The sequence below is a fragment of the Paramacrobiotus metropolitanus genome, unplaced genomic scaffold, assembly GCF_019649055.1.
Source record: "Paramacrobiotus metropolitanus isolate TYO unplaced genomic scaffold, Prichtersi_v1.0 Parri_scaffold0000096, whole genome shotgun sequence".
Classification (NCBI taxonomy): domain Eukaryota; kingdom Metazoa; phylum Tardigrada; class Eutardigrada; order Parachela; family Macrobiotidae; genus Paramacrobiotus; species Paramacrobiotus metropolitanus.
The window spans coordinates 176423-201216 of record NW_026570316.1 but is presented as its reverse complement, the minus strand read 5'-3'; the positions used below and the strand labels follow the sequence as shown (position 1 = coordinate 201216).

Genomic DNA, 24794 nt, shown 5'->3' with positions numbered 1-24794 from the left:
TGACTGCAGCCAATTTCGAACTGCCCGCTCAAATCGAAAATCCTTGGGTATCATTGTTGGGTAAGAGTGGCCATGAGAACTCAGACTACTTAAGCGTAAATGAGTATCCCTGTACCCGTAGTGATACAATCATCTGTGTAATTATGGTAACGAATTTTTAGGAGATAAAACCAGCCATGATATCCAAAAACGTCAATTATGTACGGTAAGTGTCTAAGTGATATCAGAAAATTCGAATTAACAACGACACCGTTATTCAAAAATATTCTGGTGAATAATCCATGTTGTGTTTGTAGAGAGGAGGTCTGTGTGGATAAAAAAGAAAGTTGAGAACGGATGACAAGGAGCAGCAGGAAAACAAAAACATGCTGTACTGTACATAAGACGCCGCTGCACAATGCTGTACAAGTAAATATCTGTAATTATTCTGTTATGTCTATATTATGGCTTTCTATATTTTAGCCCCCTTTTCATGGCTTGTTGATAATCGATTTGCGATGTGCCGCGTGTACAGATGTACCGAGTACTTTCGGCTGAGGTATTTCCTCTTTACGGTTAGCAGTGTAACATACTCTAATGCTAGATCCAACTGTGATCCAGGGACAGAGACCTAAACGGGATAGATCCTGTGGAGTGAGCAATGCGATCTGGATTGCGAACTAAGCGAAAACACTAGACGTCGCACCGCTAATTGCTGACTTTTAATATATTGAAAGTCTGCACAACAGAAATCAACATCCTCATCGGCACAGCTCGATCGCAAATCGTAGAGCCAATTCCACACTGTGCAACAGTGTGCAGCACGTGCTATACCGCGCCCACTAATAAAGCGCGAGCCAATCAGAAGCGAGACACAACACAGACCGTAATCCATCGGCGTAGCGCCTAGCGCCACAGGCGTGAACGCTAGTGAGCCCTCGTCTCACATGCCTCTGGGGGGATGCCGAGCTCCGTTGAGGCTCAGCACACTCCGGAATCCACGAAAAGACGGTCGCCGGTGTCTGTGCGTGCTCAAAAACATCAAATTCTCTTATTCCGTTTATCACACAATTCCAAATGCACAATGTGAATAAAGAGATCTGTACCAAAATACTATTCCATATCAATTCTAATACAAAACAGATCAACAGTTAAAAGATCAACAAAAGTATTAATCAAAAGTAGACTAGGATCCTCCATTTCTGACTCGTATAGGTCACAGGTCCTGTCCACCGTTTTCCGCACTCTTTGGCCCATTTCGCTCTGTTGAGCAAGTCCGCGCATCCGTAATGCGACTTTTCATCACAATCCGCTTGAGAATCAGGTGCGTATCAAGTACGACTTAGGAATACTGCTTCATCTTTGGGATAACGTGCGTATCAATTGTACGTCTTTACAATGAGATTCAATAAAGGTCATGGAGGGACGTCATGTAGACAAGCGTAGTTCGCTTCCTCCCTGGTAAAGGTCATCCTTTGTTGAGATGATCCGGGATGTGCGACTCACTTGGGCTAATGGTCCCAAAAGGTCATGCGACTTTAAGTCCTGATACGGTGACTCTGTTGGGCAATGATGATCCCAAAGGTCATCCGACTTCTTTTCAAACTTCCGTCATAGGTCATGGAGGAACTTAGCCGATTTTTAACGACTTTCAAGCACTTCTTCGCTTGCCTCCCTGGTAAGACTTTCAATTTGACCTTTCCGTCGCACATCCAACTTCAATATGCCTCGAGCGGCCAGAGTGCCGGCAGAGTTTACCGTAACATCTCCGATGGGGCCGGCTGTTTACCGCATTAAATTTACCCCATGGCGTTTCCACATTCAATCTTTTACTCTTGTTCGCCGCTTGTGGCCCAACTTCGGTACGAGAGATCCGGCTTGGTTACCGCTATTTCTCTCGTTGATTTATAACACTGAGTCGCTTGGAGAGATTGCCGGCATAGTTTACCGTAGCAACCCTAATGAGGCCGGCTGACTGCCGCATCAAGTTTACCCCATTAATATTTCCACCTGTTGTCTTTCTCTTTTTCGCCGCTTGTGGCCCACTTCCGTATTCAAGAGATCCGGCTTGATTACCGTAGTTTCTCTCGCCAATTTATAACACTGAGTCGCTTAAGGAGGAGAGCCGGCTGACTGCCGCAACTACTCCCTTGGGGCCGGCTTTATAGACCGAATCAATTTAAACCCCATTCGATGCTCCACATGATTTCTTTATCCTTTCGGTTTCTGTGCTATAAACGCTGCAAACAACAAATACACAAATACAGTTTTAAGTAAATATGTCACGTCGCCCTTATACAACACCATTTTTGTGACGTGCCGACAAATGCCGTAGACGCCTTTTCAATAGTGTGATCCTAACGATCATCACTATTCCATTTCACTTGAATCGCCCTCGCCATCTCTTGGCGGGCGCTTCTTAGCACTTTCCGGTTGATTTCGGTCAGAAGTTCGGTCGACTGGTTCCGTCAAGTCAACTTCCATGACCTTTTCCGGGTCAACTGCTCGCTGACCACGACCTTTCCCTTGGCGGCTACGCTTAATCGCCTCGACTTGGTGGCGTGCGTCATTTTCCTCTAACCGCAGTCTTCGGTTATTAGGATCGTCCGCCAGTCGACGTTGCACATCAGCTAGATTATCTCGTAGCTGCTGGTTTCGCAAACCACGTCTTCCTATCTGGTTAGGAGCGCGTTCCGGACGTCGATCACCTTTATTCACAAGGAATTCGTTTATGTACGTTTCGACTCCGTCCACTGGTTCAACGTAGTCGCTTCCCATGGTATCTTTAATCCGGTTAATCCGCTCTTCAACTTGGGAGGCGTGTCGCTGTGTGAGATTGCCCTTTTCCCTTCGTGTCTTACACTTTTTCAACGCCTTTCTGGCCGTATGGGCTATTCCGACGTGTTCCATGGGTTCGCCCAATTTCGCCACATGAGGTCGGAACAACGGTGGGATATCGTCCTTCATGGTATTAGACACCAACTGATTTTGTGTCTTATAATGTGCGAGTCGTGCAGCAAAGACCTTTTGCCCCATCCTTTTTGCGGCATGGTCCGTAGGATCGACTTGTAATCCTATTGATGCTCTCGCTGCAAGCAATTTAAAAGCTGGATTCACATGGCGTAGAACGAATTGAGCCACATATTCCTGTCGTTCAGGGTAATCGGTATAATAAAATTGGGTCATCCCCACTGGGTCAGTCGTGTCCAGTGGCACATCTAGTAAATTCAAGTCCAATAGACTATGCAGCCCATTCTGTCGGATCGGGAGATAACAATCTCTCGCCGAATCGCGGGGAATGTGTAGTCGATGGAAGTTTCCTTCTTCCAATCCTTGTCTAATTTCTTGAGCGTAGCCAGAGTCTAATAAGAATTGGCGTAGCTGGCGCATTATGGTGCCGATCTTGTTAGCTTCAACCGAATCAGGTTCGATCCCGAAATATCGACAAATTTCCAACGTTTGCTCATGAGTATCACTCATGTCATATTCCATGTCGATAAGATCAGGGTGTCGGTTATTAAATCTGGAAGTCGTTCTTCGGTCGTCTTCGCGACGATTGTCCGGTTCGCGTTGAACTGCTTGCTCGCGTCGTCCTTCTGGTTCACGTTGTAGCGGTTCATTACTCGCCGATGTGGACGGTTGAGGGTCACTGTCGAGGGTCACTGTCGAGGACCACGTTTCTTCGGTGAATTACGTTCTCTTGGGACACTGAGGCTGCGACTGGGCTAGCCCCCTCCATCGTGTCATCCTCAGCACTCACGATGGGATCCACGACATGGACTGTCGATTCCATTCTCTGATGCTTCGGGGGTGAGTCTTCCCGTTCCGCACTCGATGACCTTTTGCTTGCGCCAGATTCAAAACCCGCATAGTACTTGGCTCTCTCTTGCCATCGCTTGTCCTGTGGGTCTGGCGTTCGATTCCGTGTGCGCTCACGTCTTTTGTCCCATGACCTTTCAGGCGTTGACATTCTGACATTACGGTTACAGAACGCAACTCCCAACGGCACCTGATGACCTTTCTTTTCAGGCTCTGTGCGGAATGCCTCCGCACGCCGTTGTTCTTCGCGTCCTCTTGTCGCGGCCAAAATCTTTGCCGTGTCGATTTTCCGCTGAATACTCGTTTCTGTTATCTCATTTCCATGGCGTACCCATCCTCTTCCGCCACGATAATCTCGGTCGCGAGAACGTTCGCGTGACCTTTCGCTGCGGTAATCTCGTGTCCTTTCACGAGAGTGTTCGCGTGGTCTTTCACTTTGGCGGTCATAAGTCCGTTCCCGTTCACGTGAATGTCCGCGTGACCTTTCTCTTTGCGGAGGTGATCGAGGTCGTATAAAACCCTCGTCCCGTTTAAATCCTCTGAGTGCTTGCAGGACATTACTCTCGTTCTGACGGGCTTTTCGTAGCTCCTCCATACGTGTTTCGATTTCCTTCTTTATGTATGGTGCTGGAGCAAACCCCTTCTGCAATCTCTGCTTTTCCCGCAACAATGCGTCGAATAATTCCTTTTGCATGGCGGCCGGATCGTTTATCAGCGTATCAGTTTGAATAATGAGAGACTGACGTATCAACCGGGCTTCATCTTCGTTGAGACTCGCTGTAGGTACGGCTGAGTTTGATGAGCTGGGCATCGCCTCTCGAGCTGCCTGTTCGCTAGCCCGTCTATTGTTCGCTTCAATTTTTGCGCGGAGTTCGTCTTCCAACTGTTGCCGGTGCATCTTCTCTTGTTCCTCTTCAAACTTCTTACGGTACGCGTCTGTTTGTAGACATTTCAATGGTTCTAAGGTTTCATCCCATCCACTTTCGTTATTCCGGATCGCTTCTCGGTAACGATCCTCAAGTAACATTCGCTCCTCTACCGGGATGCTGCCATAATTCCTCGCGCTAATGAGGTTCCGAAAAACATCCATGTTCCCCCGTTTGACTTCCATAAGTCCAACGAGTGAAACGATGTGTGGGTCCCCCAACTTGTGAACACATGTATAGCACGGGAACTTCTTATCGACCTTTCTGTTGTTCCGTAGACAGTCCGGACACTTTGGGTTATAGCCCGTAGATCTGTCTATTTCCGATGTCGTTCCCGAGGCTTTAGGAGTGGCTTGACCTTTTTGTGCCATTTTCCGCTTTAAATCTGAAATTAAAAACAATCCGTCATAGTAACTGTTCCCCGTAAATCTTTTCCATTCCTATCCATTATCAGGCTTTTTATCGTTTTTACGCCTATTCCGTTACTGAGCCGAGACTTTCCTAGCTCCTGAATTCCTTTCTATCGCTATAACGTGGTGACCTTTCTCACGTTATCAGCGTTTTTTCTGACTACTGTGACCTTTTCTATTAGTCTTAACGCTTCCCTCGAGTTGACCTTTTCACTTTCGCTTTTCCATACGACTGTTTCTCATTCGTTTTAACCTTTTTATGCTTTTTGTTTTCTGTAATATGCAGGGTCCATTACTCGCTGCATATTACGCTCATCCCGTTCACTCCGCTGCCTTTGCCGGTGGATTATACGGCTTAAAGTCAACTCGGCCGTCTTCGTTGATCATAAGCACGTCATCGTCTTTGATCAGGGCTTCTACGGCATTCTTAATCCACTCTTTGTCCTTTTCAATATTCAATTCTCCCAGTTCATAATGGACAGCCATGAAATTGGAAAGGTCACTCCACGACGCTCCTTTTGTACCGCCAATAGCGTCTAAAGCCACATCTGTGATGGCTATTTTCCATATCTCCAATTCCATTTTAAGTCTGGGTGTGCGTATAGACTTCGGAAGGTAGTAAATAATCTTGTTGTCTTTATTGTATTTACATCCCAGCTTTCCTTCCTTATACGCTCGCTTCAGGACTCGTTCCGTCATGTTGAATGATGATCTTCCTCTTGAGCTCGCGACAACCTGTTCTTTCAGCTGCGCGCCGAGCATTTCGCCTTCTCTTTCCCCTTGAAGCGCCGTTTGAACTTCGTTCCATGTTCGGTTGTTCACATCTAACGGTGCTCCTAACATATAATTCGGTTCCTCTTTTGTCTGTGTATCATCGCTTTTCAATTTCTGGGGGGATAATGCCGAGCCCGTTGAGTCCGTTGGGTCTGTTTCAACAATCGTCAGTTTTCCCAAAGACCCCGATGATGACTGAGTCGATTTCGGTTCGGCGGTCTTCTCTTCTTGTGGCAAAATCTCATGACCTTTCGGTTTATCCGCCTCCTCCGATGGTGCGAGCAAAGATTTTTGAAACACTTGTCGCGCAGAATCAGCTTCTTTCTCCGCCTCTACTTTCTCGCCAGGGAGCATAACCTTTTCTTTCTCCCCTGTTTCCGGAGTCTCGTGACCTTTCATTTGAACTTCTGCCACCGTTCCAATTGTCTCTTGACCTTTTGACTGTTCATCTTTTTCTTTCGCTGGTTCAAGAGGCGTTTCTTTGGTGGTATTATCATCACTGTCTTCCGATTCCGAATCCATTGGTCCTTTTTGTTTAAGCACTTTAGGGGCTTGTGACTTCACCCGCGCGGCCTCATCTTCTGCTATCCGTTGTGCAATCTGGTTCAGTATGGGAGTCGCTGGATCTCCCTGTATTGGCACTTTAACTTTTTCCATGTCTTGACTGTCAGACATATGACAGTGACCTTGTTTTTCCGGAGGTATAAGTCCCACTCTCGTATATCTAATCGGCAGTCCTTTGTGTGCGTTTGTTGTTGATAGGATGTTCTGTTTAATCATCCTCGGCAATGCACGTTCGGTGGCCGTATCGATTTCCTTTATCATCCCTCTTCCATCATGCCAAACGGCGTTGATATATTGACTGATCCGGTGACTCGTTGATCCCAACGGGCTTGTCATTCCTGCGATTGCCCTTTCTACCCGCATTGAACTGTCTTCGTTTGGACTTGTCAACGCCTTGTCCGAACTCGCTGGTCTGAATAACTTGGCCTTATACGCGAAGTTAGGATGTTTCTGGATAAGTTTTCCTGCGTTACGAGCATACTCCAATATGACGTCGAACTTTTGTTTGGTGAAGCTACGGCGTTTCTCTTTCAAATATCTTTTCAAACCAGTTCGGAATTTCGCTGTCACTGATGCCGTCCTTATTCGTGTGAAGTTTTTCTCTGCTCCATCGAATGCCTCAACAATTTCGTCGATCGTGGTCATATTATCATCATCAGGATCGTCGAATTCCAGTTCGTCTCCTGAATAATCAAGTTCACTATCCCCGTCTGGTTGGGTATAGGTGGCCATCGCCAATGCGTCAATTTTCATGGTCGTTTTGCCTTTCGCCTTCGACTTAACTGGTTCGCTCTTTGCTTTTTTTCCTTTTTCCAGAGCCTCTGCTAGGCTCCCCGGTTCTGTGGTTCTTGATCTGACCGTTTTCGGGTCCACGTGTGATCTTGAACTGACCGTCGAAGTGCTTGGTAAGCTCGTTTCGGATGCTGACGATTCACGAGATATTTCTCGCTTTGCTTTCTCGCGCTTCTCCTTTTCTTTGCGTTCTTTCGGGGTGGCTGCTGATATAACGACAGGGACGACTTGTTTGACCGCAATAGTCTTTGCTTTCGATGTCGTCGGTTCATCGCTCTTTGTTTTAGAAGTCGCCGATTCAATGATGAACTTTTTCGGAGGCGCCGGTGATGACGACCTTTCAGTCTCGTCGAAAATTTCAACGTCCGGAGTCGCGGGTTTACTTTTCTGCTTTCCGTGACCTTTCTTCTTTTTCTCGTCATCCTTTTTGTCATCCTTCTTCTTTTCTTCCACCTTCTTATCGGCTTTCTTCCCCTTTTTCCGGTTCATAGCTTCTTCCAGTTTAGCCGCTTTCTTTGATTTAATAACCACTTTTGAGGGATGGGAGGAATTTCCTCAGTTCCTTCATCCGCTTCTTCTTCTTCGCCTGTGTCGTCTCCTGCCGATTTTGTTTCTGATTCATCGGTTACGTTACATCGTTCACAATTAATGTCCCCACATGGAGGATGTTCTTCATCCCCTTGGACGATCTCTAATACACGTTGCAATGATCGTCTGGCTCCTCCAGTTTCTTCTATTTCGGCTACTGGGGCTTCTTCCATTTCTCCAGCTCCATCTTTTTGTGCTGGCTGTTGGCCCAGAATTTCCAAGTGAGGTGTCGTCGCGTCCTGTCCCTGTGTTGTGATTTCCCACAAAGGGTTCTTCATGGCGTCATAGAACACCGTTTTATACGCTCCGTTTTCCATTCTTCTTGTGAGTCGGAAATGGGCTTCGTCTTTTTCCGCTCGATACCGCATCATGCTGATCAGTGTGTTTGCTTGGACTGCCGGGTCTTGACGATCGCTTTCTGGTATCAGGTGCCACAGCTGATCGAGGGCTGTCTTATTGGCCTGTTCAGCGCTTTCTTCTGATATGTCCCATGGGGCGTATGGGATCGGGTCTCCCGTTACCGGGTCAATGATTACTGCGGTTAGGCTGTCCGTCGTGTTATCCTCAAAATGGAGTTTCAACGTCACCTTCCTACATGTTCCGTCAGTATATTTCAGGGTCGACTCGTAATCGTCTAATTTTCGTTTAGCCGGGTCTGGGTCTGCTGTTGGTTTTGGTCGAATTCTTTCTTTTGTCAACAGCCTTCCATCCGTTGTATATGTATACGCCAAGTGGTCTTCGTTCGTGCCCACTTTAATTCGGATCCATGCATCTTCTTCGATCGCTACTTTAGACACAACGTGTTTCATCATCTGAATGAGGACTCGTGGGTTGTGACGCTCCTCCGGAGGAATGAACTGTAACGCCTCATTGACTTCTGTCTTTGACCTTTCCCCGATCTCGTTTTTGACTGACTTATCTGCTAGGGGATTGCACGAGTCGATCTCTTTATTCGTTCCTTTGTCGACTATCCTAGCCGTGACCTTTCGTTCGTTATGGTCCGTCCCAGTGTATTTCACCGTATAAGTCCTACATTTCGGAAGACGCAATTGCGTGATCTCCGGATTTGTCGGTGTGGGCGGTGCACTTTTTCTACCAACCGGTATCGGTGCTTGTGGCTTAGCCGGCGGTGCTTTATACTCGCCGTGACCTTTTTGGTCGGTTGCCCCTTTTTATCACCTTCTTTTGGGCTTGTCGTCGGTGACCTTGTTCGTTTTCCGCTCTTTATGCTTCCGCGAGACGAATCTGCAACTGAGCTTGTCCGTCCGCGTGCTGAGCCTGTGGTTGAACTGGCCCGTGACCTTTCGGTTAGTTCCGCTTCTATCTTTCTCTTTGTTTCCAGGAGGTCATTGTCTGACATCTCATCTACTGGGGCTTCGACTAGCGCCCGTGACGGCCCCGCTACGCTGCCTGTAGGAGTCCGCTTCTCTTGGGGGAACGTCTTAAGGAACCTTTGGATCTGTTCGATCATCCACGGCCATTTCCTCTCGACTAATGCCGGGTGGTACTGCTTCATCGAGGCAATTTTGATCGCCAACTCTTTCCGCTTAACCTCGATGACTTTAGTCTTATCCTTCAGTGCGATATGAACCGGTTTAATAACCGCATCCAAACTGATTAACCTTCCATAAAATGCGTGTTCATCCTCGACCCGCATATGGATTCTGTATAGGTCACGACACATCCGATTAAAATCCTGGATGGCCTCTGTATCGGTTTCCGTCAAACTTTCCTTATTTCCCACAATTATATTCAACCGAGCATCATCCTCTCTCATATCCAACGGAAGTTTTGGTGAATACTCGTGCACGGTAGGTTCACCCGGGGGTGTTAACCGTAATCCATCTGGTCCCACCTGCTCCAAATTTGGGCCCAGCGACGGCAGTATACCTCGCGGTCTTGGTGAATCAAAACGATTTCTGCCTCGCCTCCCACCTTTTTGTGGCGAATTCCTATGCGGTCGTTGCGCTCCCATTTGTTGCGGTGTCCTCATACGAGGTGCTCCAATATCCGATAATGACAAGCCTCCCGTTTCTGGAAAGGGTGGTAATATCGGGGATGACCTTTGTGACTGTACTGGGGTCGCTATCATCCCGCTAAATCCTCCATGTCCCATAAATCGACTCGGTGTGGTCTGTTGCGGTGGCGGCAACATCATTCCGCTAAATCCTCCGTGTCCCATAAATCGACTCGGTGTGGTCTGTTGTGGTGGCGGCATCAACATTCTGGCCGGTCCCATCATTGTCTGCGATGGTCTCATCGGTGAGGTATATACTCCTGGGTACGGCTGGTAAGGGACACTGTGCATCGTTTGTTCTGTGTACTGGGTTCCGGCAGTTGAGCCGTGGTGCACCCAATTAACCGTATCTTGGTAATTCGTCGGCTGTCCCGGATCATGATACGCGTAATACCCTGGGCCGCTGTAAGTCCCTCCTTGGACTATTTCAGGTTCGTTCTGTGCCGTTCCCGCCGACGACGCCGACCCTTCACCGTATGAGGTGTCGTATCCGTATTCGCCTTCCATTCTTTTTGGGGTCGATGTCTTTAACGGGTTTCCGATACTTTCCGAGTCAGAGTTATCTGAATTCTGCCGTTCCAATCTGTCCATTAACTGTGCTTACCTTCTGTAACAATGAAACAGTATTGATTAGCCTTTTTCACAGTGATGACCTTTTTACGCCTTCCCAACTCCTATCATTACATCATAAACCCCGTTAATCATATTTATGTGGTTTATTTGTGCTTGCGTCCATTAGTTATCCGATCAAAGAGTTCTTTGTCGGCTGCATCTTCCATTTCACCCTTCTGGGTTAAAAGTTCCGTGGGAGTTGGCCTCTTCTTTTTGGTTTTTCTTTCCGCGATGGCCTTTTGTATATCGCGGCCCAGTTGATCGGCTTTTATTTTTACTGCGTCGATTTCCTCTTTTCTCTTTTTTATGGGTTCATTCCCATTCTTGGTAGCAGTGCGTGGTTCGAAAAAGGATTGTTGAGAGTCCTTTTTAGAATTACGCTCTGGTAATTCATCATCCTTCTGGCGATTCCCTTTCTCAGTAGCGGTGCGTGTTTCGAAAAGATTCGAATCGTGCTCTGATATCTCACCGCCAGTCTGCTGTTTGAAAAGGTCATCCGCGTCTTTGGTAGCAGTGCGTGGTTCGAAAAGAGCCTTGTCGTTACGCTCTGCTACTTTGGAGCTTACTTCGATATCTTTTTCCAGTAACCTTTCTGCCAGGTTTCCGGCTTCCGCGTTCAACTTTTTTGTAACTACCGTTTCGAAATCTTTATCATCTTTCCTTGGTCGTCCTCTCTTCTTTTTCGGTTTGTCGCCACTTATCGGGTCGGGTAGCAGAATATGTGGTTCGAAAAATTGACTTGGTCCATTTTTCGGATCCTGCTCAGCTTCTTCCGCTTTGTTTTCATTTACTTTTTCCGTTTCGGGTAGCAGAGGTGGTTCGAAAAGGGACTCTTTTTGAGAAGTACGCTCTGCGCCTTCCTCTGGCAATGGCGGGTGCCATAACTTCAAGCGATCAATCGAAACCACTTTCAAGTCCGCTTCTTTCTTTGGGTTTTGTTCAATGACCTCCGCTTCGTTTGCTCGCGGAAAGCTAAGGATTTTCCACACTTTGTCATATTTCGATTTAAAGTCCGATTGATTTTCTTTCTTCCCCTGTTTCGTGTCCTTTGGCAGTCGTATCAACACAAGGTCACCCACTTTAAAGTTAGGTTCCGATTTCCTCTTATTGTAGATTTCCGCGTTCTTTTCATATGCATCTTCAATATTGCATTTCGCCACTTCTTCTGCAAAGGTCAAGTTCTTTTTCATGGTCTCTACCCATTCGTCGGGAGTCCCATAATCATCTGGGATATTCGTTTTTGTGACCACATCTTCCGGCATGGTCATTTCTCTGCCGTGTAGCATATAATATGCCGAATATCCGGTTGTGGCGTGTACGACTCTGTTCATTGCCGAAATGACATATGGAAGGTACTTGTTAAATTTTCTTTCGTTTCCCGCTTTCAGATATTGTGCCAAGCCATCCGCAATCGTCTGCATCTGTCTTTCGACTTGGCCTTGACCTTCCGGATGATAAGCCGTTCCAAACGTGTGTTTAATCTTAAACACGTTGGTGACCTTTGTCAATACTTCGGCTGTGAAATGCCGTCCACGATCCGTGTGTAGGATGTGCGGCGCTCCATGCACCAATATCACGTGTTTGACGAACACTTTGGCAAACTCTTTCGCCGTAGCCGTCTTCATTGGTACTGCGATCACGTATTTCGTCAATTGATCGATGAACACCGCTATATATTTTATCCGCGTTTCTCCGTCGGTAATAACGGTCCTTTCAGGTCCGCATAAACTCGGAAGAACGGGTGTCCAACTTTTATCTCTTGCAATTTTCCAGGTGGGCATTTCCTTGGCGTTTTGCGGAATTGACATCCTTGGCAGGCAAGTATGTAATTCTTCACGTCAGTGCTCATTCGATCCCAATAGTATCGAAGTCTAATTGCCGCCAATGTCTTTTCAAATCCCAGATGCCCTGCCGCTTTCTCGTCGTGCAATGCGTGGATTATCGCCCTTCGCATCGACAACGGTACCACGTATGACCTTTCAAGTTTCCCATTTTTATCCTTTACTCGGTACAGTATTCCGTTCCACAGCTGATAATGCACTTCAAATTTCGATCTCGTTTCAGCATCTGGTAGATGTTCCAATTCATCTATTATCATTGCCAGATGGGGGTCTTTTAACTGCTTATTTCTCAACTGCAGATTCGAGTCGTCTTCCTCTTCTTCGTCACCTTGCAGGTTAACGATGCGAACTGTCGCTGTACTCAGTTCGTTCCAATCTTTTATGACCTTGCATCGCGGTAATGGTTTGTACCTCTTCTTCACTTGTTTTGGGAATTTCAGCAGTTTAATCGGACACTCATTCAATGCTCGTGCAACTTTGTCCGTTTCCCAAAGGTCATCTTGATTCTCTACTGCTTCGTTAAGTCCGTTGACCTTTCCATTTTGAACTTCAAATTCCGCATCAAGTCCGGTGACCTTTAAGTCACTAGCGGTGGGCAGCCAACTTTTTACCCGGTTGACATTAGTCGCATTCTCAGCCGACTCATTCGCCGTAACTGGGCTGACCTTTAATCGTTTCTCTTTTTGCTCGACCATTTGTAGGAACAATTGTCCAACTTCATTTGCCGGTTCTTTGGTGTCGAATTCCTTCTTATAATCTTCGAAGTTCGGAATCTCGTCGAATTCTTCTTCTTGACATGTTGGACCTTCAATTGGCGCTCTTGATAGTGCGTCCGCGTTGTCGCAATACTTTCCCGGTTTATATTCGATTTTAAACTGGTGGCCTTGCAGTGCCATCGCCCATCTTGTCAAGCGCGGGTTCATTCCGACTTTATTTGTTTCTGACCTTAACAAGTTTGTCAGCGCCTGGTGGTCCGTTCGTACGGTGAATTCCGCATAGTCAATGAATGGCTTAAACTTTCTGACAGCGAATACTACTGCCAGACATTCCCATTCCGTCACGCCGTAATTTCTTTCGGCTCCGTGTAAGACGCGGCTCGCGTACGCGATCGGGTGGCCGTCTTGTGACAGTACCGCTCCAATTTCCTCTTTACTCGCATCGCATTCAATAACTGTCGGTTTTGCCGGGTCAAATTTTGCCAATACTGGACCTTCACACAACAGTTGTTTCAAACTGTTGAATTCCTCTTCGTGCACCTTTGTCCAGTCTTTTTTCACTTGCTTATCTTGTCTCAGCAATTCGTACAAATGACAAGTCTTCTGTGCATATCCCATTATGAACTTGCGATAATAATTCGCCAGTCCGAGGAATGACCTTAATTGCCTTTCTGTTTGAGGTCGTTTAAATTCTGAGACTGCGGTGACCTTTTCAGGATCCATTCGAATTCCATCTTCACTGAGTATATGACCCAGAAATCCCATTTGTCTCATTCCAAATTCACATTTCGTCGGTTTAATCGTGAATCCCGCTTCAACTAGGCTCATTAAGACGTTTCTCAAATTCTGCATGAAAACCGCCCATGTTTTTCCGGCGAAGATAACGTCGTCAATGTACCCGAAAACGCAGCCTTTTCTTTTCGCTTTCGACAGTACTTTGTCCATGCACAATTGGAATGTTGCTGGTCCGTTGCAAACTCCGAATGGCATTCTTTTAAATCGGTACATTCCATCTTGTGTTACAAAGGTCGTTTTATTGATTGACGCTGGATCCATTGGGATCTGCCAGAATCCACTTTGCAAGTCCATTTTCCCGTAGTACTTGTTTCCTGCGCACGCATCAAGCAACTCATCTGGATTCGGTAGCGGGTAGTTGTTCTTTCTCGTTAACTTATTCAGCATGATGTAGTTGACACAAAATCTTGTTCCCATTGTCCCATCGCCGTTCTTTTTAACAGCTAGCACAACTGGAAAGCTCCATTCGGCGTCTGAGGGCTCAATTACATCTTGTGCCAACATCTCTTCAATGTGCTTTGTTATGAACTCACGGCCTGTCCAACTCGTTCTGGCCGGGTTACATTTAACTGGTTTCGCATCTCCCGTATCGATTACGTGAGTGACCCCTTTCACATCTCCGTACGGTTTCTTGGATGTCGGCAAGACTTTCCAAAATTCCCAGAACGCGTTATACACGTCGTTCTTTTGCTCTTCAGTGAGGTCAGGTCCTAATTTCAAGTTTCCAATTATCTTTGTTAATTCAGCTTTTGTCGTATCATCCACCTCTGGGTCATCAAGTACATTCTTTACTGTGCCCGCGTTGACCTTTACGTTCTCCATATGTTCGTAAGGCTCCACATAGCCAAGAAGCTGATTTTTCTTCACGATTTGGTATTTACTACTATGATTCGCGATGACGATTTCGAAATATTTTCCTCTGTGGTCCGTCACTCCTGCCAACGGTTGCACATCAGTTTCAACTTGTGGGACCGGTGTGAACATCAACTTGTTTTGAGCCGGTGCATATTTTCCCATCTTGACCTTTACGCGTGTGCAGATTGACGGTTTCAATTTGATTCGTTGGTCACTGTAGACTTTAATCACATCTTTCGAAAGTCTTGCTTTTTCTATTTTCACTCTTCTGACTTTTATCTCTTTTTCTTTTTCTTCGTCCACTTCGTCATCTTCATCCAAGTCCAGTAAATCTTCTTGTTCTGAAAGGTCATTTACACCCGAATCTTCTGAAGTCGTTGAATTATCGCTTGAACTTGTCCATTCTGAGTCTGATTCACTGCTCTCGTACTGCTGTGCAGTGGCTTGACCTTTGTCAGCTTTTTCAAGTGGGCGCTCATCAACTCCTTCGTCTTCTGATGAAAGGTCACTTTCGTTTTCTTTCGAATCGCTAAGTTTTTTTGCTTTCTGATTTTCGAGCAGAGGTTTATCCGCTTTCTTTCCCTTGCGCCCATTTCGTACAGCGATTCTCGGGTGACTCCTTGTTACCCGTATTCTTGTTGATGACCTTTCCGTCTGATCCGAGCTTGACCTCTCATCATCCGATTTTGACTTTTCCAGTTCATCCATTTCTTCCAAGCTCATTAATGGTTTTTCGGTCAACTTGACCGGCGGATATTCCTCACCGTTATCAAGTGACCTTTCCCCGTTTTTTGCCTCAGTTACTGGGTTTTGCTGCTCATTTGATATTCTTTCTACCTCCTCTTTAAATTTTCTCCACATTTCTCCTCTATCTGTTAACATCTTTGCAATGTTAAAAGCTGAGGTGTGTGATTCTTCCGTTTCATTCGATCCTCCTTCCGCTGTCTCTTTAGCTGTTTCATCCTTCTCTGCTTCTTTTGCAGTCTCTTTCTCGGCTTCGCCCTGTTGGACCGTTTCATAACCTTTAGGTCGTTTGGGACCGACGAAGACGCAGTTTGCCATCAGCTCTTCGGTGACCCAGTCATCGCTTGGAATAGTTTCGTACATGCACCACGTATCACCACCTCGTTCTGGGTATTCAACTCCATCTGGATCTGGTGCAAAGGTCACTTTCTTTTTTTCCATTAACCCCGGTAACCTTCTTTTCCGGGTTACTTGTAATTCTCGTATCTCTTTTACGTCAAATGTGGGAATCTCCGCTTCAAATTTCGTCCAATATTTGCCAAATATGTCCCAGTCATCTTCTTTGAGTGCTTTACAGAACACCACCACTGACTCATATACCGGTGTGCCTAGTCCTGTTGGGAATATAACTGTTCTCCCTTGACCTTTGTACATATGATTAACGCGGAAGTCCCAAAACAGTTCTATTCTCGCTTCTTCCCACAACTGTACTTCCTCGTTCATTTCGTCCATCTCTCTTGCGAGTTTTCGTTCCGTTGATACCGGGTCAAGCGTATCTTGGATTCCATCTTCCGCACGTTGCTGCCAGTGGTTTAGCCATTTACCTCTTCCAGCAATGAAGTTTTTCACGCATGACAGCCAAGTCCGGTATCTGTTCCAATGGTACCGTTCAATGTGTGGTTTCCACATTTCATTTGTCCGCATGATGCTTCTCACTTCCTTTTGGACATGACCTTTAAGGTCCGCTAACGCGGCATTACATTTCGGCCATTCTGAAAGGTCATCTTGAGAGGCGTTTTGGCGACATTCAGTGCATTTCCATTGTGGTTGCACTCTACACGGATCCTCGTAGTAACCGTGGTGACAACTCCCGGCTCGTTCTTCTGGGGTTAATGTCTCTTGGACGTCGTTTTCAGTTTGGATTACGCTTGCCTCGTCGGAAGGTATCTCCTGTTCCTTCTGAGTTCGGTGACCTTTTAACTGCTCAAGCGCTTTGTCGCGAATTTCACTTGTGAACATCTGTTCTTCTTCAGCTATTCGTTTCAATATTCGTAACCTTTCACTCTTTTTATCCTTCTCCACTTTAGCCGTCTTTATTTCCAGTGCCTCTGGTACTGGGATAGGCTTTGCACACTCCATGCCTGACACGAGCGATTGTTTCGCTGCAGCTGGCGCTTCTTTCTGTGTGACAGCTTCATTTTGGGTAGCAGATCGTGGTTCGAAAGGATCCGAGGTACGCTCTGGTACTGGTGACCTATCATCTTTCGTTCCCAGTGCCTCTGGTACTGGGATAACTTTTTCAACGTTTCCATTTTCATTTTTCGTTTCCAGTGCCTCTGGTACTGGGATAATTGCTTCCTGCTGCACTTTTGTCACCTTCTGCTGCACTTGCGTCACTCCCGGTGCCTCTGGTACTGGGATGACCTTTTCTCTTCCCTTTTGTGTCAGCCGTGTCCGATTTAACGTGTTTTCAATCTCTTGCTGAATCCTTTTCAACTGCTCAAATGTGGACAATTCTTTTTGCGCTGTCTTTTTCTTTTCCTTTCCCTGTGCCTCTGGTACTGGGATTAACGTTTTATCGGTAATTTGAGAATTTTCCGTCTGTGTTACAAATTCGGTGACCTTTCCGACTTGAACTTTGGCGACTGGTTTCGGGTCATCTTCCTTCTCTTCTTCTCCTTCGTTATCCATCAGTACGAATTTCTTTTCCAAGAAGTCAAATCCCAATAACACCTGTACGTCATCACATTTCGGTCGGACGTAGAAGGAATGTTCGCTAGTCTTTTTCCTTAAGGTCACTGGTGCTACGCAGTAGTGTGTCACCATAAACCCCGACGTTCCACTAATTCCATTTATCTTCACCAGTCTGTCCGGTGGCAATGGGAGCATATGAAGTCCATGCTGCTCGCAAAATGGTTTACTGATCAGCGACGTCTCAGCGCCGGTGTCCAGCATTGCGTTGACCTTTATGTCTCCCACCTTCACTTCGTGTGTGTATGCTTCAATTCTTTTAGGCAATTTTCCGTTTTGAATCTTCAGGGTGTGGATCTTACATTTCACTGGGATTAGTGATACCGGTCCCGGATCCATATCGGGAAGCACTTGCCCCTTCGCTGAAGTGCCATGACCTTTCAGTATCTCGCTCAGCTTATCAATCCTGTGTGGCACGTCTGTTCGGACATCGTAGAATTCCCGAGTCTTTTAAGTCGTTTCTTTTACAGACTTTTTATCTGTGGTGACATTTTCAACATTCTGCACCTGCTCTTTTGCTTTTGTGCAGTCCACATGACCTTTAGTCACTTCATTTATCGTCTGATGGATCAGTTCTTCTTTGCGGTCATCATTTCGTTTATCTCGCAGTTTCTCAATGACTTCACTTGTTATTTGGTCAACTCGTTTCAACTCTTCTTCTTCGCTGTCTCTCGACTCTTCTGTTGACTTTTCGTATGTTACCGTATCATATCCTTTTTGGGTCATCCATTCAATCACCTTCGCTGACACTTCGTTGTTCGTTTTCGTCGGATCAATTTGCGACGACATCCCATCTGTTCGGGCTGGTGACTTGTCACTGGCATCCTTTTGCAGCGCTTGTGATAGGTCCCGTGACCTTTCGACTGCACTCTTCTGTTGCATTTGCGCCATCTCATTTGACCATCCTTTTTGTTCATTTTGCGCTAAGTCCCATGACCTTTCGTTGCGCTTCATGGTAAATCCGCCACTTGACAACTTTTGTATGGGAACTTTTTCTCCATAATTCGGCGGTTTATTCTCTGGCGGTGCATTTCGTGGATCTTTTAGGTCAGCGAGTGTCTTCTTATACTCGGCTTCGTCGAATACTGGGACGCGGTTCGGTGACCTTTGAACTGGTTTCCCGGTAACCAATTCTTCTAATCTTTTCCTTTCGCCTTGTGTTCGCAATTCTCGCATGTCCCAGTAATCTTCTTGTGACATTCCCGCTTTCTGTTTCGCTTTCGGTGTCACGGGTATCCACATCCCGTGATTCCCATTCGGTCTGTAGGCCACCTTTTGCCACGTTTCCTTCTGCTGCAGCGTTACTGCATCCACAAGTGAGTCATCGGAGTTCTGTTGGCTATTCTTTTGCTGTCGCTGCGCTGTTCGCAGTGTCAAGTCCGTTTCTTGACCTTTTAACATGGCGCTTTCGCCATGACTTTTAGCGTTCGCAGTCGCTCCTTGACTTTTCACTTGGACTTTTCCGACGGAAGGTGTTGCCTTCTGACGATTCGGTAGGCCATTCTCTTCCATATACTCTCGGAATCTCGAATGGTGCACTTCTTCATCTTCGTCTGTAGCACTGTTCTGCGGCTTCTTCTGATTCAGTAACGCTTGTTGAATCTTCGCATTGCGTAATGTTCGTCGCACTGCTAACACCTTCTCGCTGCAATACGGTGACCTTTCATTTTCCTGCGCTGTTCGCAGTGTCGCGCTACCGTCACGACAATTTCCGCTCGCAGTACCATTCTGCGGTGACCTTTGGTCCCGTTGCACATTTCCACTCGCAGTACCATTCTGCGGTGACCTTTGATTCATTTGTACTGGTTTCCCGATAACCAGTTCTTTTTGTTGCTGTAGCGGCATCCATATAGCCGTATCTTTCTGATTATATAACGGCATCCATCTAGCCGTTTCTTTCCACTTATGTGACGGCATCCATCTAGCCGTTTCCTGTGGTTGCGGCATCCATGTAGCCGGTCCACTTCCGTTTTGCGCTGACGGCATCCATCTAGCCGTCGCAGTGGTCACGTTCACTGCAGTACCGTTCTGCAGTGGTGACCTTTCCGTTCCCTTTTTATCCGGTGGTTTAGGGTCGGGGCGATCAGTAGGCTCACCGGCGCCTACTGATCTTGCTCGTTTCCCTGAACCGGCGCACCACCTTGTTGCGCGCCCTGCACATTTCCTTGCACGTTTCCTTGTTGTTGGCCGCCATCATTTGCCGGGTTCTGTCCGCCGCCATTAATTTGGCCACCGCCTTGTTGGTAGTTTCCTTGGCCGCCTCCGTTTCCGCCGCCTCGGTTGCCACCATTCCAGTTTCCGCGGCCGTAACCTCTGCCCCTTCCTCTGAAGTTACCGCGGCCGTAGCCACCACGGCCGTAGCCGCCGCCATTTTGGCCGCCGCCATTGCCATTTCCCTGCTGATTCGGGGAGTTCGCTTTGTGCTGATACCATTGGGCGATGAGGTCATATCCGTTTGCCATTGCTTGGCGCCAACCACCAAGGTTGCGCAACCGTTGCCATTCTCGAAAGGCAAACAGGTTTGGGTTCTGCTCTGGCGGTGTATTCGCGAACTTACATCCTTGCGTCTGATGGTTGCCATACATACAGTACTGGCACATCTGCGCATTGTTCGCCACCCATCCATCGATCATCTGGAATTTGAATTCCGTTCGTGACCCTTGATTCTGTTGGTAGTTCTGGTTTCCTCTATTCGGCTGGAAGTTGCCTTGACCCTGGCCTTGATTCTGGAAGTTGCCTTGACCTCCGTTCCAGTTCCCGTTTCTATAGCCGTTTCCACCGAAGTTTCCGTTACCCACTCCCTGCTGTGGTAATCCGACATTCAAGGGGGCCACGTTCTGTGGCGCCGGTGGGGCCACATTCTGAGGTGCCGGTCTCACTTGAGCCGCCGCTTGTATTGCCGCTACCATCGCATATGTTATCGGCTGCCCAGTCTGGCTGTCGATAAAGGTCACTTCCCTGGTGACCTCTTGCACCGGAGTTTCCCTTCGGTATTCGACCGGTTGTTGAGTTGGTGCAGCTGCCATCCTCTGTTGCGGCATATTTTCGACTTGGCCTGTACGGATCGTTGCATAGTCTTGATTTCGTTGACCTTTAGGGGCTTTGTACTTTTCTTCCCCGGCTGACCAATGCCGGAAAAAGTCCTTCACGTCAGTTGGCGTTCTGCATTTCTGTGTACGCAATGCCTTGTAGAGTTCGTTATCCACTCTACATCCTTCGATTAAGAAGCCAACTGCTTGCTTCTCGGTGATGATTCTCTTTGCTTTGAATCGCATCATCGCCTGATAGTATTGATCAAGTGATTCTTTTCCAAGTTCGAATTTCCTTGCGTAGGCCTCACGTAAGCCTAAGACTTCTTCATCTCGGTCACCGTATTCGTCTTTGAATTTGTCCATCCACTCCGTTACTGAGTATTCGATTCCGTCTTCTGATGCAATATCTTTTTCGCTTTCGAACCAGTTTTTAGCAGGACCTTTCACCGCACTGGCTATTTCGATCATGATTTGATCGTCGGTGAGCTGGTACGTTCTCTGTGTATCTCTTACCAGTCTTGTCCAACCATTCACAGTGTCGCGACTGCCGTCAAAGGTCACGAGTGGTGTTTTCCTGGCCATAGAGTTGAGTGCTTTCGCTAATGCAAAGCCTCCTCTCGGGTCTTCTTCTTCTTCGTTACTTTCGTCATCGTTTGTATTTCGTCGCATCTTTGTATAACGAGACTTCCGTGGGCGTTCTTGCTGACTAGACGGTCTGTCTCGGTGCCCTTCGTCGATGAACACATTCGTTTCAATGTGTGGGGGGAATTGTGAAAGGTCACCTCGACTCATATGCGGGTAACTTTCCGACGGCTGCTCTTTGTCCTCATTTGCCTTTTCGCCATTTCGTTCCGCTTTGATGCTTCCTTTACCGGTTCCAGTTCGTAGCGGCATTTCAAAATGGAAGCTTTTGCCCGTGCCCGTTTCATGTGCCTTACTGTAACTGGGCGGCGGTGATTCCACTGTTACCGTCTTAACTCCGTATTGAAGGAGTTGCTCATCTTTATTCTTATTGGACATTTTGAGAGCCTTGTTCTCATCCTCGAGACATCTGATTTTCAACTCCGATTGCTCTTTCTCGGTTATCAGGTTCTGGTTCTCCTTGTTGACCTTTAGCATATGCTGATGGAGTTGGAACGTTTTCTCCTGAATGATCTTTTCGGTGCCGTTTTCCACTTTTTTGATATGTTCGGCCAACTGGGTCACGTCTCCTTCAAGCTTCTGGTATTCTTCAGCAGCTGATCTCAATTGGTTTTTAACTGCTGTGAGCTCATCGTCTCTTGCCATGACCGTTTGCGTCATGTCGGTCAACTCCATGTTGAGTTTTGTACTCTCCTGTGTCTTCTGATGAACCATTTGTTTCCACTCTTTGTCTTTCAATTCGAGCGCCGTGACCTTTGTGTCCAGAAGGCGCGCTTCTCGCTCCCAACTTAAGCCTTGTTCGGCTAACGTCTTGGCAGTTTCTTTCAGTTCTTCGTTCTCTTCGGTGACCTTTTCGATGTTTTCTTTCAACACCCCATTCTCTTCCGTAACCTGCTTTATCTCGTTGCTCAGCCTCACGCCTTCGGTGGCTGTAAGGTCCCTCAGATCCTTAGCCGCTTGAACGGCTTCATCAGCTCTCCTCTGATGACCTTTCGATTCTCGTTGGAGTATTCCGATATTCTCGTCTCGGAGCTTCAGATCGTTTCTGAGCTTAAATACTTCAGTGGTATTTGCCAACAATCGTTGAGAGGCTTCGGCGAGTTTGATCGCGTATTCGTCCCTCTTAGCTTCAGCTTCGGTGACCTTTTGTTTCAATGAGTCACATTCGTCCTTCAATTCGGCTAAGTGCCGTGACCTTTCTGCTGATTCCTCTGACATACTCTCGTTGAGGTCACTGACTGCGAGATGACCTTCCATTTCTCTGTCATCTACCATTTTTAGGTATTCCTCAGCGAGTTCTTTTTGACGCTCGTATTTGATCTTCCATTCATCCGCTGCGCTTTCCAAGTCAGCTTGTTGCTGCTCCAATTCATAAATACGAGCATCCAGAGATCCTATCCGATTTTGATATTCCTGTTTCTTCTTCGTCACCTGGCCTTCCTTGACTTCTAGTTCTTCTTCCAACTCCTTCACGCGTCTCCTCAGAGTTGACGTGGGACTGTTCGGTGATGGTGGTCGTACGTTGATGACCTTTCCTGTTTTCGATCGTTCAATAAGGTGCTCCGGTATGTCTTTGAAGGGTGTCATCCCTTCAGCGCGATCGGCTTGTCTCATCGCGGATTGGAAGGACATGTTCATCGTCGTTTCATCATCCGTGAAGTACGATTCGTTTGATTCGTCTGAGACCATTGGAGTTGCCCAAAGGTCATCACCTGCAGTCCTGTCGTTCAGTGAAAGGTCATCCAATCCAAGCTCAGCCAATTCCTCTTCGGTGACCTTTGTCTTTCCAACTTCCGTTTGAGCCAGGTTCACGTTTTTATCCTGCTCATCGATTCTGACAGTGGTGACATCCAACTGTGATGTTCCCACTGCTTCCACTCCTTTCTCTGTGGATTTTTCCTCTCCCGTGACCTTTTTCTGGTTCATCGGTTTGCCTCCCGCCACAGACGCGGGAGTGTGTTTCTGGTCGTCACTGGAACTCTCCTGGTTGGCGACCGCCTCGAGCGCCTTCTGATAGGTGCTATCAGAGCCCCGTGAGTCCTTTTTCTCGGGTGCCTTGGGCGCCCGAGTGCTCCGTTCATGTCCAACGGGACGTGAATATGAGTGCAGATCCTTTTTGTACGGATTCGGTGCGCTTTGCTGTGAGCTGCGGGAGCTTGTGCTTCCCTGGCTGCCGGTAGATGTCGGCTGTTCGTTGTCTTTATCCATGTTGATCGGATAACTTGGACGTTCCTGTCAATTGTTCTCACACACACGTTATTGTATGGTTTATTGAATTGTCTTAAAGGTCACCTTATTCTGCAAAATTTTCTAAGTCCTTTTTAAAGGTCACTTTTTCAGTTGAGAAATTTCGACTAAGTTCCGTCTAAAGGTCACCTTTTCGATAAAAAGTTCGAGAGATTTGCCCTAAAAAGTCACTTTTCAGACAAAACTTCGAAACCGTTTCTACAGTTCAGAACAAGTTTAGGGACAATTTTCTACAGCTGGTGATATCGCTGTACTACTAATTGCCTCGATTTCAACTTCGGTAAAAGGTCACTGTTGGTCGATTCAGAATCTTAAAGGTCACTCAAAAGTTCATTTCGGTCAGTTAAAACTTTTCGTTAAAGGTCACTTTTCAAAGTCAAAGGTCAGCTTCCGGTGTTAAAGGTCACTTTCCTGCTCGTCTCAACTCAAAAGGTCATTTTCCCTTTCAAATATCTCGTCTCAATTCAGATTTCTCATTACCGTTCAAGTTCAACGGAAAATCCCCATTTACGTTGTTTACTTCGTTCCTATTGGTCCGCTGGTTCAATTTACTCGGTTCAAATTTCGGCCAATCACAGCTCAGATAACTGACCAATAGCGTTAGTCCACTTAAATTTTATATCAGCCTGACGTCACGGTCAACGACCAGACATGCGCACCGCGTGCAAAACTCCGCCTACGTCTATGCTCAGCTCAGAACGGACCAATAGAAATTGCCAATTTTATCGACTAGCCAATCCCGTAATTAATAACGGTTTTTCTACCTGTTCACCGTCCGTTCCACGGGAAAACGATCCAAATGATCCAATTTCTTCTCCAAATTCCGCTCCCGCGTTGCCGCTTTTCCGTAGCGGTTGTGCCGCACGCTTTGAGTCTGCTACTGTGCCGGCTGACTGCCGTAGCAACAGTAGTGGTGCTCTACTCCAGTTTGGAGGAGTCTGATCTGTCTTTTCCCGTGCGCCCCTTTCGGCGCTTCGCCTCTTGCGGCCCACGGCTTAGGCTTCGCTGAAGCCTTGCCGAGTATCAGTGACACCAGTGTAGGTCTTCGCTGAAGACTCTACACCGAGGAACACTGACGACTGAAACTCTTGAACTCTTTCACAGCTGAGGAAACAGCACAGGTCTTCGCTGAAGACACTGTACCGAAAACCAAAGCTGGTAATCCGCGTCCAATGGGGGAAATTGCACCGCTTGTGGTGTGCGCTTTGCTGTTCCACAGACCTGTGCCTTACTGGTCACAGCAGATAACAGGCCAACTTTGCCTGGCACAAATAACAGGCCAACTTTGCCTGACAAATCAAATCAGATCAAGTCCAGTCAAATCAATCAGAGAACCGCTGTCGGCTCTGCTACCATCTAATGCTAGATCCAACTGTGATCCAGGGACAGAGACCTAAACGGGATAGATCCTGTGGAGTGAGCAATGCGATCTGGATTGCGAACTAAGCGAAAACACTAGACGTCGCACCG

At 47.0% G+C, this 24794-nt stretch overlaps 1 protein-coding gene across 3 annotated transcripts; it reads right to left on the bottom strand.

Annotated features, from left to right (window-relative positions):
* Positions 1-508: 508 nt before the first annotated feature.
* On the bottom strand, positions 509-24794 carry LOC129596803 (splicing regulatory glutamine/lysine-rich protein 1-like). 3 transcript variants are annotated; one of them, XM_055494172.1, is made up of 2 exons: positions 24089-24794; positions 509-5109 (listed from the first exon to the last, which is right to left on the bottom strand). In XM_055494172.1, the coding sequence occupies exon 2, from the start codon at positions 3469-3471 to the stop codon at positions 2350-2352; it is 1122 nt and encodes a 373-aa protein (XP_055350147.1). In that variant the 5' UTR covers positions 3472-5109; positions 24089-24794; the 3' UTR covers positions 509-2349. The 3 variants fall into 3 exon arrangements, with proteins under 3 accessions (XP_055350147.1, XP_055350145.1, XP_055350146.1); XM_055494170.1 differs by having other exon boundaries at positions 3165-5109; XM_055494171.1 differs by lacking the exon at positions 24089-24794 and adding an exon at positions 5388-5446 and having other exon boundaries at positions 3165-5109.

Excerpts from the sequence above, each read along its gene's own strand:
- LOC129596803 (XM_055494170.1), bottom strand. The coding sequence starts at position 5,095 with ATGGCACAAAAAGGTCAAGCCACTCCTAAAGCCTCGGGAACGACATCG.